At 37.8% G+C, this 13839-nt stretch overlaps 1 protein-coding gene across 1 annotated transcript in view; it reads left to right on the top strand.

Annotated features, from left to right (window-relative positions):
* The first annotated feature begins 1644 nt into the window (after positions 1–1644).
* The window catches only part of cita (citron rho-interacting serine/threonine kinase a), a 147557-nt gene continuing 135362 nt past the window's right edge, over positions 1645–13839 (top strand). Inside the window, exons 1-5 of the mRNA XM_052125463.1 lie at positions 1645–1676; positions 2417–2517; positions 7689–7809; positions 7947–8122; positions 11450–11551. Of these exons, the coding sequence (XP_051981423.1) occupies positions 2419–2517; positions 7689–7809; positions 7947–8122; positions 11450–11551 (498 nt within the window). The 5' untranslated portion in view covers positions 1645–1676; positions 2417–2418. The remainder of the gene's footprint in view (positions 1677–2416; positions 2518–7688; positions 7810–7946; positions 8123–11449; positions 11552–13839) is intronic.

Below are 13839 nucleotides of genomic sequence, written 5' to 3'. Positions count from 1 at the left end.
AGGTATCACCAGGGAAACCAGATCTCCACAGACCGATGAGACTGTTGCTGTTGTGTGCGGCTGGTCAGATGTTCAGGGTCAGAGGTCATGAGTATGAATTCACCGTGCTTGTTTACCATGTGTTTTACTCTGTCTGCTCTTGGTGAGCTCATCCAATGAACGCATGATCTGAAAGGACCGTGGAAGTAGTTCTGCATCCGTTCTCTTGGTCATCTGTACTCAAGACTCGGGTTTGTTGACATTATGTTTCTAAATGTCATAAAGGAATATTTTGTGTTCAGTACAAGTGAAGCTCAGTCGACAGCATTTGTGGCATAATGTCGATTACCACGTCCCTCCATTTCTTTAAAAAAGGCAAATATCTGTGTTCCACTTATAATGGAAGTCAATGGGGCCAATATGTTTTTTTTTTTTAAAGGCAGAATTTTGACACTTATAATTTTATAAAAGCACTTACATGAATTCTTCTGTTAAAACTTCTGTATTATTTAAGCTGTAACTTTGTTTACATCCTAATTTTTACAGTAGTTTAGTGTTCGTTGACATTATGTCGTCATGGCAACGAAGTTGTAAAACTGGTTGTAACTTTACACCGTTATTAAGTGATTTAATGACAGTAAAATCATGTTAACACATATATTGTTTACGTCTTGTGAGTATTTTAATGTTTACAGATTAAACCCCATTGACAGACATTGTAATTGTCGCACTGGAACACACATTTGTGCTTTTATTTATTTTATTTTTTTTAAGAAAATGTATTAATTTTTGTGGTAATCAACATTTTGCCACAAATGCTTTCAAATGAGGTGAACTTTTAGTGAACCCGTAATATTCCTTTAATTACGACATTTAGAAAGATTTTCTATAAGGGATAATTGTTTATTATATACAAATATTTACGAAAGCAAAAATAGCGGTCGAACTCTGTTTTCATGACGTATTCGTTTGGAAATAAACCAATCATTTCTCATTGCTCATTAATAATTAATCTATGTTCTAATACACATGAGTGCATAGTGGGAGGTGCTTAGGCTGACACATATGACGCAATGCTCAGTGTGGACCAATGAGCTGTCGCGCAGAACGCGCAAAATTCGAAATTCACCAGGAAGTGAAGAGCGTTTCGTCTCCTGTGATGTTTTAATAAACAGATTTATTTTCACCTGACAGACCCTCACATGAACTTTTGGTGAGTGTATGTTTCATTTTCTGTCACTGGTAATCAAACTAGGCGGGATCTTTTTATTTTATTATCGCGACTGTTATGAACTCAACGGTGCAGTAAAAAGTGTGTTTACGTTCATTTTGATGTTGTAAGTGATTTTATGTGTCAATATAATTTATATGAATATATTAATGAACATTGATGTATTAAGCAATTTACATATTCTGTCATTTATATTGTATTTTTATTGATATATTTTTGTTATGTTGAAAAATTAATTTGAGTAGTTTTACAATACACACATGTACACAAATGTGCAATTTCCATATGTATTTTAAATATTGAAGAGAAGTGTGTGTGTGTGTGTGTGTGTGTGTGTGTGTGTGTGTGTGTGTGTGTGTATATATATATATATATATATATATATATATATATTTTGCCATTTCTAATCATTAACATTTTTTTTTGCAGAACATTTTGAGTATTTCTGAGGTGTGTCCAGTGTTGGGTAAGTTACTCTAAAAAAAGTAATTAATTATTAACTACTAATTGCATTACTTATTACTAATTACTAATTACTTTCTAAACACCCTGATCAACCAAGACCAGATGAAAAATACAAGAATAGACACAAAACTGTTCTTTTAATTATTTCAAATAAATCTAATAAATTATTCATGAACTGACCAAATAATTTAAAGGGGCAGCGTTAAATTAGAAAACATTAGACGTTAAATTTCAATTTATTATTTTATATGGAATTGTTCTATAATTTATACGTTATTTCATGCAATTATATCACAAGTAACTGTAATTAAATTACTAAATAATACAGAGTAATCCCTTCATTTACATTTTTCAATGAAAAAGTAATTTAATTACTGTAATTAATTACTTAGTAACACATTAGACCCAAAACTGGGTGTGAGAAATATTTGTACGTAGTCTCTCAATTAATATCCGGTCATTAAAAGGGCATATATGATAATTATAATACGATTATAGGTAGAATAAAGAATGAAGTGTTGTTTATGGTAGCACACTGCAAGACACTGCTATCATGTTAGCTGTTATGGCAGCATTTATAAGGTTTATTATATACTGTAATGTATTGATCTGTTATCACTGTTGAGCTGTACATGTGTGCTGTCTAGGTAGGGAGCTCACTAGGATTGAGACACAGTCACTGTGTAGTGGACACTTGTCTTCTAGTGGTCGTGTAACATGATCTTCATCTTTGTCCTGCAGTGATGTTGAAGTTTAAATATGGAGGACACAGCGGTGTTAAAGATCTGTCTGGACTCGATTCTATCACAAGCCGTTGTGCACGTCTCAATCAACTGCTGCAGGTGAAACACTCATGCAGTGATCTCAAAGTTTATCACGCTAAATGTCTTGATTATTTTTCATTTTATTGGCATGTCTTGCCACTTGCCAGGCCATTGGTATGAGATAATATTGCAACTTGAAACTATGAAAATGATCATAAATAATAACAGTTACTATTTGTTTTATTTAAGATATATAACCATTTAAAACGAATTGTTATTCTGTACACGGGTCAGTTTTGACTCGGGGCTTTACTCATGATATAATGCAGATATTTGTGTACATCTATGAATCTGATATATTTAAAAATAAAAAAATACTTTACTTATATTTAGCCTCTTTCTCAGGGTCTCTGATGAGACTGCATCTTGTTTGCACGCTAGAGGTCGACCGATAGTGTATTTTACCGGAAAAAGTGTCCACAAGAGGGCGCAATATATACATAAACCTTTCTGCACCATTAAATTGTTGCAAAGAACATTCCTGTCCTGCCTGTTAAGGAATGACATTTCATTTTCAACTAATGTGCATAAAATAAATACATAAAAAGTTTTAGTCCATATTCTCACGTTTTTAAGTCAAAAGTGAAATGCGGGGCGGGGGCGGGTGGGGGGGGGGTGTTACACTTGCACTGATTCCCTCTACGCCAGACTCAAGCTTCATACTAACAGCGAAATGCCTCATTGTGTTTTATTCAGTACAGTTGTATATAGGGTAGCAATATTCACATATATCAGAGGTATCCGGCTGAACTCGGGGGTGAAGCGGCTCAGACTGTGAGCACAGGTCAGGGGCTGTTCAATCAGACCAAACACAACAGACTGGAACCGAACGCGAGGATCTCCAGAAACACATTTACAAGTTGAACATCTTTCCTGACAAAGCATTTAAAGAACTCATAATCTGAGAAACGCTTTTAAGAGAGCAAGACGCAATGGCCAAAGACCTCCGCCAACCAGGGCTGGACTGGGAAGAGAAATTGGCCCGGGATTTTACATGGCAACTGGCCCAAACTGGTCGCTGCCCTTTACTGCATATCGCACAATTTTGTGATCCATTATGCATAACGCGCCGGCTCATTTTAGCTTATCGCGGCACGTTTCGCGGCCGACCCAACGGCCCGCTCGGTTCTCCCGATGGCCAGTCCGCCCATGATCAGCCCCAAAGTGCGTCGGCCCACCGAGAAAATGCCCAGTATGCCAGATTACCAGTCCAGCCCTGCCGCCAACTGTAAGGGGCTGTTCACACAGAACGCTTTTGCAACCGTACACTTGTTTTCCTATGTAAACGCGTGCTAGACGAACATATCTGTTTGCCTTCGTTTTTGTTTATTCAGCGTCTTGTGCAGGAGCGCTGTTTTTAGATGATGCGTCCAATTAAAAGAGCTTTAAAAGCATATCGAGACGCCTGCTTTCTGTTAAGCAGTATTAGTTGCGCGGTGTCTCGCCTATTTTAGCGCAAGCATGCGATAGATCTGAATTACAAATCAGCATTTCTGATTTGTTTATACGTTTCTTTCGGCTGTGTGAAGATATTAATTTGCTTTCTCATGTCACTAGCTTTAAATAAACTACAAACTATAAACTAACGCAAATAGATGGTAACAACCGTGACATTTAAACATTTTGGTAGGAGTTGCGTGTATTTTTGTCACATTGTTCAAACCGCTCTAGCGCTTATTCGCCGATTATTTTGGTGGTCGATTAATCTAGCGCTTATTCGCCGATTATTTTGGTGGTCGATTAATCTAGCGCTTATTCACCGATTATTTTGGTGATCGATTAATCTGATGCTTATTCGACGATTATTTTGGTGATCGATTAATCTGATGCTTATTCACAGCTTATTTGGGTGATCGATTAATCTGATGCTTATTCGCAGCTTATTTGGGTGATCGATTAATCTGATGCTTATTCGCAGCTTATTTGGGTGATCGATTAATCTGATGCTTATTCGTCGATTATTTTGGTGATCGATTAATCTGATGCTTATTCGACGATTATTTTGGTGATCGATTAATCTGACGCTTATTCGCAGTTTATTTTGGTGATCGATTAATCTAGCGCTTATTCACAGCTTATTTTGGTGGTCGATTAATCTGACGCTTATTTGACGATTATTTTGGTGATCGATTAATCTAACGCTTATTCACCGATTATTTTGGTGGTCGATTAATCTGATGCTTATTCGACGATTATTTTGGTGATCGATTAATCTGATGCTTATTCGACGATTATTTTGGTGGCCGATTAATCTAGCGCTTATTCGACGATTATTTTGGTGGTCGATTAATCTAGCGCTTATTCGACGATTATTTTGGTGGTCGATTAATCTGGCGCTTATTCGCCGATTATTTTGGTGGTCGATTAATCTGGCGCTTATTCGCCGATTATTTTGGTGGTCGATTAATCTAGCGCTTATTCGCCGATTATTTTGGTGATCGATTAATCTAACGCTTATTCGCCGATTATTTTGGTGATCGGTTAATCTGATGCTTATTCGACGATTGTTTTGGTGGTCGATTAATCTGATGCTTATTCGACGATTATTTTGGTGATCGATTAATCTGATGCTTATTCGCAGCTTATTTTGGTGATCGATTAATCTAGCGCTTATTCGCCGATTATTTTGGTGATCGATTAATCTACCGCTTATTCGACGATTATTTTGGTGATCGATTAGTCTGATGCTTATTCGACGATTGTTTTGGTGATCGATTAATCTGATGCTTATTCGCAGATTATTTTGGTGATCGATTAATCTAGCGCTTATTCGACGATTATTTTGGTGATCGATTAATCTGATGCTTATTCGACGATTGTTTTGATGATGGATTAATCTGATGCTTATTCGCAGATTATTTTGGTGGTCGATTACTCTAACGCTTATTCGCCGATTATTTTGGTGATCGATTAATCTACCGCTTATTCAACGATTATTTTGGTGATCGATTAATCTGATGCTTATTCGACGATTGTTTTGATGATCGATTAATCTGATGCTTATTCGCAGATTATTTTGATGATCGATTAATCTAGCGCTTATTCGCCGATTATTTTGGTGGTCGATTAATCTGACGCTTATTCGCAGATTATTTTGGTGATCGGTTAATCTCACGCTTATTCGCAGATTATTTTGGTGATCGGTTAATCTAGCGCTTATTCGACGATTATTTTGGTGATCGATTAATCTGATGCTTATTCGCCGCTTATTTTGGTCGATTAATCTGATGCTTATTCGCAGATTATTTTGGTGGTCGGTTAATCTAACGCTTATTCGCAGCTTATTTTGGTGATCGATTAATCTAACGCTTATTCGACGATTATTTTGGTGATCGATTAATCTGATGCTTATTCGCAGATTATTTTGGTGATCGATTAATCTAGCGCTTATTCGACGATTATTTTGGTGATCGATTAATCTGATGCTTATTCGACGATTGTTTTGATGATCGATTAATCTGATGCTTATTCGCAGATTATTTTGGTGGTCGATTAATCTAACGCTTATTCGCCGATTATTTTGGTGATCGATTAATCTACCGCTTATTCGACGATTATTTTGGTGATCGATTAATCTGATGCTTATTCGACGATTGTTTTGATGATCGATTAATCTGATGCTTATTCGCAGATTATTTTGATGATCGATTAATCTAGCGCTTATTCGCCGATTATTTTGGTGGTCGATTAATCTGACGCTTATTCGCAGATTATTTTGGTGATCGGTTAATCTAACGCTTATTCGCAGATTATTTTGGTGATCGGTTAATCTAGCGCTTATTCGACGATTATTTTGGTGATCGATTAATCTGATGCTTATTCGCCGCTTATTTTGGTCGATTAATCTGATGCTTATTCGCAGATTATTTTGGTGGTCGGTTAATCTAACGCTTATTCGCAGCTTATTTTGGTGATCGATTAATCTAACGCTTATTCGACGATTATTTTGGTGATCGATTAATCTGATGCTTATTTGGCGATTATTTTGGTGATCGATTAATCTGATGCTTATTCGACGCTTATTTTGGTGATCGATTAATCTAACGCTTATTCGACGATTATTTTGGTGATCGATTAATCTGATGCTTATTCGACAATTATTTTGGTGATCGATTAATCTGGTGCTTGTTTGTCGATTATTTTGGTGGTCAATTAATCTGATGCTTATTTGCAGATTGTTTTGGTGGTCGATTAATCTAATGCTTATTCGCAGATTATTTTGGTGATCGATTAATCTGATGCGTATTCACAGATTATTTTGGTGATCGATTAATCTGATGCTTATTCGTAGATTATTTTGGTGATCGATTAATCTGATACGTATTCACAGATTATTTTGGTGATTGATTAATTTGATGCTTATTCGTCGATTATTTGGGTGATCGATTAATCTGATGCTTATTCGTCGATTATTTGGGTGATCGATTAATCTGATGCTTATTCGTCGATTATTTGGGTGCCCGATTAATCTGATGCTTATTCACAGATTATTTTGGTGATCGATTAATCTGATGCGTATTCGATGTTTATTTTGGTGATTGATTAATTGAAAACTTAATTTGGTCATCACTTAATCTACCGATTATTCGTTGCTTATTTTGTTAATCGATTCATCTACCGATTATTCGCGATAATTGCACCGATTAATCATTAGGTTTTAACCGATTATTCAGCTTGTGTCGTGACTTAAAAGGCTGCATTAAACGTGCTTACTAACAATAGAGGACAAAATCAATGAATTAAAGAGGAAAATACTTTTATTAAGTTTAATTCAGTAAAGAAATTCACTGCAAAAAAAATCCTATTTTTATCAAGTGTTTTTGGCAACAACAAAAACAAAAAATGGAAAGAAATGAAGGGGTGTGAATACTTTCTGAATGCACTGTGTATATATATATATATAAGACTACGAATTTTTTATTATCTTAGTTAACGGTAGCGGCAAAATCCACTATCGGACGACCTCTAATATAGATATATATGAACAATTACGAAGTTAATAATGAGTTATAATATGGTTTAAGATGGAAAGCTTTGGGTTATTAATGTTTTTTAAACTGAAATTCCACCTGGTCAAAATTGTCCCGCTAATGCATAAGGTGTATACAGTGTCTAAATGAAATCGGAGGGTTCCGGTCTGGTTACTGCATTACTGTAAAACTCCTCGCTGATGGATTGTTGTTTTTTAGGGGAAGTGCTCCGCTGGAGTGACCCGAGAAGGACTCATTGACGCTCTACTGGTGCTCTATCAAGAGTGCACATCACCAGAACTCATGAAGATCAAACATGTGGCCAGTTTTGTGAATAAATGTTCGTACTGATCCCGAAATGTGTTTATAATGTGGCTTCAATGGGCTCTTTGATGTTGTGTTTACAATGTAACAGAAAAAAAACTATTCATCCAAATCGTGGTGGTTTGTGTGTGTGTGTGTGTGTGTGTGTCTCAGATTCTGAAGTCGTGGCTGAAGTTCAGGAACTGCTTCCTGGTAAGAAGGATTTCGAGGTGAGGGGGGTCGTGGGACGGGGACACTTTTCTGAGGTGCAGGTGGTGAAGGAGAGAGCGACAGGAGACGTGTACGCCATGAAGATCATGGAGAAAACATGCCTACGATCTCAAGACCAGGTCTCTGCTACATCAGCCTTGGTTTTTACTCCATGCAGAGATCATCATTTACTCACCCTTATGTTGTTCCACACAGGGTTTTGTGAGACTATGGGGGGTGCATTGCACTTTTGATAATGATACAAGCTGTCGTCACTGTTTGAAATTTCATACACATTTTTAACAAAACAATTTTGTCAAACAAATAATTGCGATTATGACGATTAATCGGCTGTTTTAGGTGTTTCACGAATATGCGATTAATTACCGTACAAACTCACGATACGTGCTTCATGCACACAACAAAGTAATTTCTGCACATATTGGGTCATAAAATAAAACTAAATAAATATGATTTCCTTTTCAGGCTTCAAAAACACATGAATGACAGTCAAATATAAAACTATCACATTTAAAATAATATTTGAATTTTCAAAATATAACTAAAATATATCTCTTATTTGTCCGATTTACTTTTGATCCTTTGGACTTTTTCAATGTTGTTTTCTTTTGTAACCCAGCCAACCTGTATTTATATTATATTATAATAGTAAAATATTTCTGCCTTAAATTTTGCACTTTGCGTTCACAATATTAATTCTTAATACCTTGTTTATATTTTGGCGGGAGTTTGGCGCAAGTCTCTGTAGACCGCGTGCACATCAGAGCTCTTGAGAAGTGATTCATCTTCACACGTGCACTTGTTAGGGATGTGTGGGTCGATCCTAAAAGTATCGATACTTCCGATACTGATGTTGAATCAAAAATATCGATCCTCACACAAAAATATCGATTCTAAATTATTTATATATTTGCTAAGCACGAACAATAATCTTAAGCTTCAAAGAGAAATAAAATAAATAAAATGGATTAGGCTATATATATATATATATATATATATATATATATATATATATATATATATATATATATATATATATATATATATTTATTGGGAATTATTATTATTATTATTTAAATGTACAGAGATTCCCTCTAAACGCGCGCGGAGATGCACTGGGGAGTACTAGCAACAAGACAGACAGTCGGACTGAGCTGATCCACCAATCAGAACCTTCATTTCAGAAGCGATTGGATATTAACCAATCATATCTTCCGTTTCAGTAAGGGGAGGGACATTTCCAGCATCTGATACACGAGCATCCCTGGAGAAACTATCATTTGCGCTGTGTATTTATTTCCCTGCTAAACGTAAATATATGTATATACATTTGAATTTAACTTATGTAATTAAACTTTGTGAAAATACTACATGTTATTGCACCCCTTTTATTTTTGCCCTTTACTGCTGTCCGTGGTGCGTTTTTCGCGCGATATAAAATGTTATATTTATATTTCTAATAAATATTTTTTTTTAACTCTACACAAAAAAGCACATAATAGTACACAAATAATAATAAATATATATATGGTAATACAAGATAACGTGTTAACGTGAACATTACTACACTAATATTAATTAATGCTTAACCGCTGATTGCGTATGGGCTGAACCCACTGATTTACTACAGTAATATTGTAGTAACCATGGTTACTTGTGTGGTAACTATGGTTTAACATAATACCATGGTAAAACTATAGTTACTGTAGTGAAATGGTTCATTTTTGTGAGGGTAAACAAAACAGAAATCTAATCATTTCGTGTTTAGGCTTAAAAAATTATGAATAAAAAAATTATTTTAAATTACCCATTTTATCCCAAGTAATCCCAAGAAGTATCGATATTGGTATCGACGATATTGGACTTGAAATTATTGGTATCGAAAAGAAAATAAGCGGTATCGCCCATCTCTTGCTCTTGTGACGTATGCGGTGCGGTTCCCTGAGATGCGCGCGCAAGTACTTCATTTTACCTCGCGTGGGCCGGCTTAAATGTATCGCGCGTGCGAGCGTCAATAACTGAATACAAACGGGGATGTTTAGGAGAATGTCCAAGCTGCTCTTTTCCATACAATGAGAACACAGAGTGAGCTGTCAAGCTCCAAAAAAGGACAAATGAACCAAAATTAAAAAGATCTAGACCTGTAGCTAAAAGGATGTTGATTTAAAGGAATATTCCGGGTTCGATACAAGTGAAGCTCTTTTGACAGCATTCGTGTGGTAATGTTGATTACCACAAAAACACATTTCGACTCGTCCCTCCTTTTCTTTAAAAAAAGCTCAAATCTGTGTTCCACTCACAATGGAAGTCAATGGGGCCAATTTTCTAAGGTTAAAATATTGTTTCAAAAGTATAGATGCAAGATGTAAACAATATGTGTGTTAACATGAGTTTACTGTCATAAAATCACTTACTAATTTCTTACACAATCTAGCCAAAAAGAAGGTGTTTTTTTTTTGTTCGTTTTGGTGGTTCGTAACCGTTCATCTGGGCGAACTTTCAGGAAATCTCATATAATAGCATAACATGCATCCAAGGTCAAAAAACACTTTAATTGCTCATTATTTAACCTTTTTTACCCCAGTGTTAAAAACAACTTGTTCAATGATCCGTTCTAAAGCATTCATTCTAAACTCCTCCTTTCAGAGAGCATACTCTGCTCTGATTGGTCCGTTCTAAAGCATTCATTCTAAACTCCTCCTTTCAGAGAGCATGCTCTGCTCTGATTGGTCAGATGTCACAGTCTGTTGTGATTGGTCTACCGCTTTGTGTAGTGTTTGAGGGCGGGTCAAAGCTGTTCACAAACAGCTGTATAACACACTACATGAAAGGTAATATTTGGAAAAACCATAATAGGTGCTCTTTAATTAGTGTACATAAAGCATGTTAGCGCATTAGCGCCATGAATGCAAAAGATAAACATTACAAATGACACATTATCTGCTGCATATTACTTTAAATCATCGTCGTAGTTAAAACAAGCTGGTCAATCAATCAATCCGGGTGGCATGGGCGAATCTCAGTTGTCTCCGCATCTTATCACGTGACTTGTTGAGCACGTTACCATGGAGACGTAGGGCGTGTGGAGGCTTACCGCTATTCTCCACGGCATCCGCGCACAACTCACCACACGCCCCACCGAGAGCGGGAACCCCATTATAGTGACCAAGAGGAGGTTACCCCATGAGACTCTACCCTCCCTAGCAACCGGGACAATTTGGTTGCTATGGAGACCTGACTCGCTGAGATACCCAGACCCTCGTGCAACCTCATATTTAAATGCTCACATGGTCGGTGTCCTAATGTTAACAGGATGTCGTTGCTCAGCTGTTTCGAATATCTTCTCACCTCTGAACGAAGAACGTGAGTGTGTCAGAGCCTTAATGACTTATTCGTAGTAAATCAGTACCTATTACCTATCTGTGTTCATTCCTCTTCCGATGTAGGTGTCGTTCTTTGAAGAGGAAAGATCCATCCTGGCGTTGAACTCCAGTCCGTGGATTCCTCAGCTCCAGCACGCTTTTCAAGACCACGATTACGTCTATCTGGTGAGTGAGCCATTTTCGACTACTAAGCAATTTGCCTGTTCACACTGAAAGTCAAAATGCTGCTTTCAGGACATTATTTAGGCATTTTCTAAGCATCAGTATTACTGTTTTAATGTGGGTGAAGATTAAATAGTGTGAAACATGGAACAAGATAACCCAGGAGTAGAGATTGGAATCGTAAGATGTTGATTCAAAAGAATCGGCTCATAAGAGTCATTAGTTCAGGAATCGGACTACACTGGTCACTCTGTGTGTTTCACGCTGTTGATTCAAAAGAACCGGCTTATAAGAGTCATTTGTTCGGGAATCGGACTACACTGGTCACGCTGTGTGTTTCACACTGTTGATTCAAAAGAATCGGCTCATAAGAGTCATTAGTTCAGGAATCGGACTACACTGGTCACTCTGTGTGTTTCACGCTGTTGATTCAAAAGAACCGGCTTATAAGAGTCATTTGTTCGGGAATCGGACTACACTGGTCACGCTGTGTGTTTCACACTGTTGATTCAAAAGAATCGGCTTATAAGAGTCATTAGTTCAGGAATCGGACTACACTGGTCACGCTGTGTGTTTCACGCTGTTGATTCAAAAGAACCGGCTTATAAGAGTCATTTGTTCGGGAATCGGACTACACTGGTCACGCTGTGTGTTTCACGCTGTTGATTCAAAAGAACCGGCTCATAAGAGTCATTTGTTCGGGAATCGGACTACACTGGTCACTCTGTGTGTTTCACGCTGTAGATTCAAAAGAATCGGCTCATAAGAGTCATTAGTTCAGGAATCGGACTACACCGGTCACGCTGTGTGTTTCACGCTGTAGATTCAAAAGAACCGGTTCATAAGAGTCATTTGTTCAGGAATCGGACTACACCGGTCACGCTGTGTGTTTCACGCTGTAGATTCAACAGAAGCGGCTTATAAGAGTCATTAGTTCAGGAATCGGACTACACCGGTCACGCTGTGTGTTTCACGCTGTAGATTCAAAAGAATCGGCTCATAAGAGTCATTAGTTCAGGAATCGGACTACACCCGTCACGCTGTGTGTTTCACGCTGTTGATTCAAAAGAATCGGCTCATAAGAGTCATTAGTTCAGGAATCAGACTACACCGGTCACTCTGTGTGTTTCACGCTGTTGATTCAAAAGAATCGGCTCATAAGAGTCATTAGTTCAGGAATCGGACTACACCGGTCACGCTGTGTGTTTCACGCTGTAGATTCAAAAGAATCGGCTCATAAGAGTCGTTAGTTCAGGAATCGGACTACACCGGTCACGCTGTGTGTTTCACGCTGTAGATTCAAAAGAACCGGGTCATAAGAGTCGTTAGTTCAGGAATCGGACTACACCGGTCACGCTGTGTGTTTCACGCTGTAGATTCAAAAGAACCGGCTCATAAGAGTCATTAGTTCAGGAATCGGACTACACTGATCACGCTGTGTGTTTCACACTGTAGATTCAAAAGAATCGGCTCATAAGAGTCATTCGTTCAGGAATCGGACTACACCGGTCACGCTGTGTGTTTCACGCTGTAGATTCAAAAGAACCGGCTCATAAGAGTCGTTAGTTCACGAATCGGACTACACCGGTCACTCTGTGTGTTTCACGCTGTTGATTCAAAAGAATCGGCTCATAAGAGTCATTAGTTCAGGAATCGGACTACACCGGTCACGCTGTGTGTTTCACGCTGTTGATTCAAAAGAATCGGCTCATAAGAGTCATTAGTTCAGGAATCGGACTACACCGGTCACGCTGTGTGTTTCACGCTGTTGATTCAAAAGAACCGGCTCATAAGAGTCATTAGTTCAGGAATCGGACTACACCGGTCACGCTGTGTGTTTCACGCTGTTGATTCAAAAGAATCGGCTCATAAGAGTCATTAGTTCAGGAATCGGACTACACCGGTCACGCTGTGTGTTTCACGCTGTTGATTCAAAAGAATCGGCTCATAAGAGTCATTAGTTCAGGAATCGGACTACACCGGTCACGCTGTGTGTTTCACGCTGTAGATTCAACAGAACCGGCTCATAAGAGTCATTCGTTCAGGAATCGGACTACACCGGTCACGCTGTGTGTTTCACGCTGTAGATTCAACAGAACCGGCTTATAAGAGTCATTAGTTCAGGAATCGGACTACACTGGTCACTCTGTGTGTTTCACACTGTTGATTCAAAAGAACCGGCTTATAAGAGTCATTTGTTCAGGAATCGGACTACACCGGTCACGCTGTGTGTTTCACGCTGTAGATTCAACAGAACCGGCTTATAAGAGTCATTAGTTCAGGAATCGGAC

The sequence above is a fragment of the Xyrauchen texanus genome, chromosome 4, assembly GCF_025860055.1.
Source record: "Xyrauchen texanus isolate HMW12.3.18 chromosome 4, RBS_HiC_50CHRs, whole genome shotgun sequence".
Taxonomy (NCBI): Eukaryota; Metazoa; Chordata; class Actinopteri; order Cypriniformes; family Catostomidae; genus Xyrauchen; species Xyrauchen texanus.
This window is presented reverse-complemented; position numbering and strand designations above follow the sequence as displayed.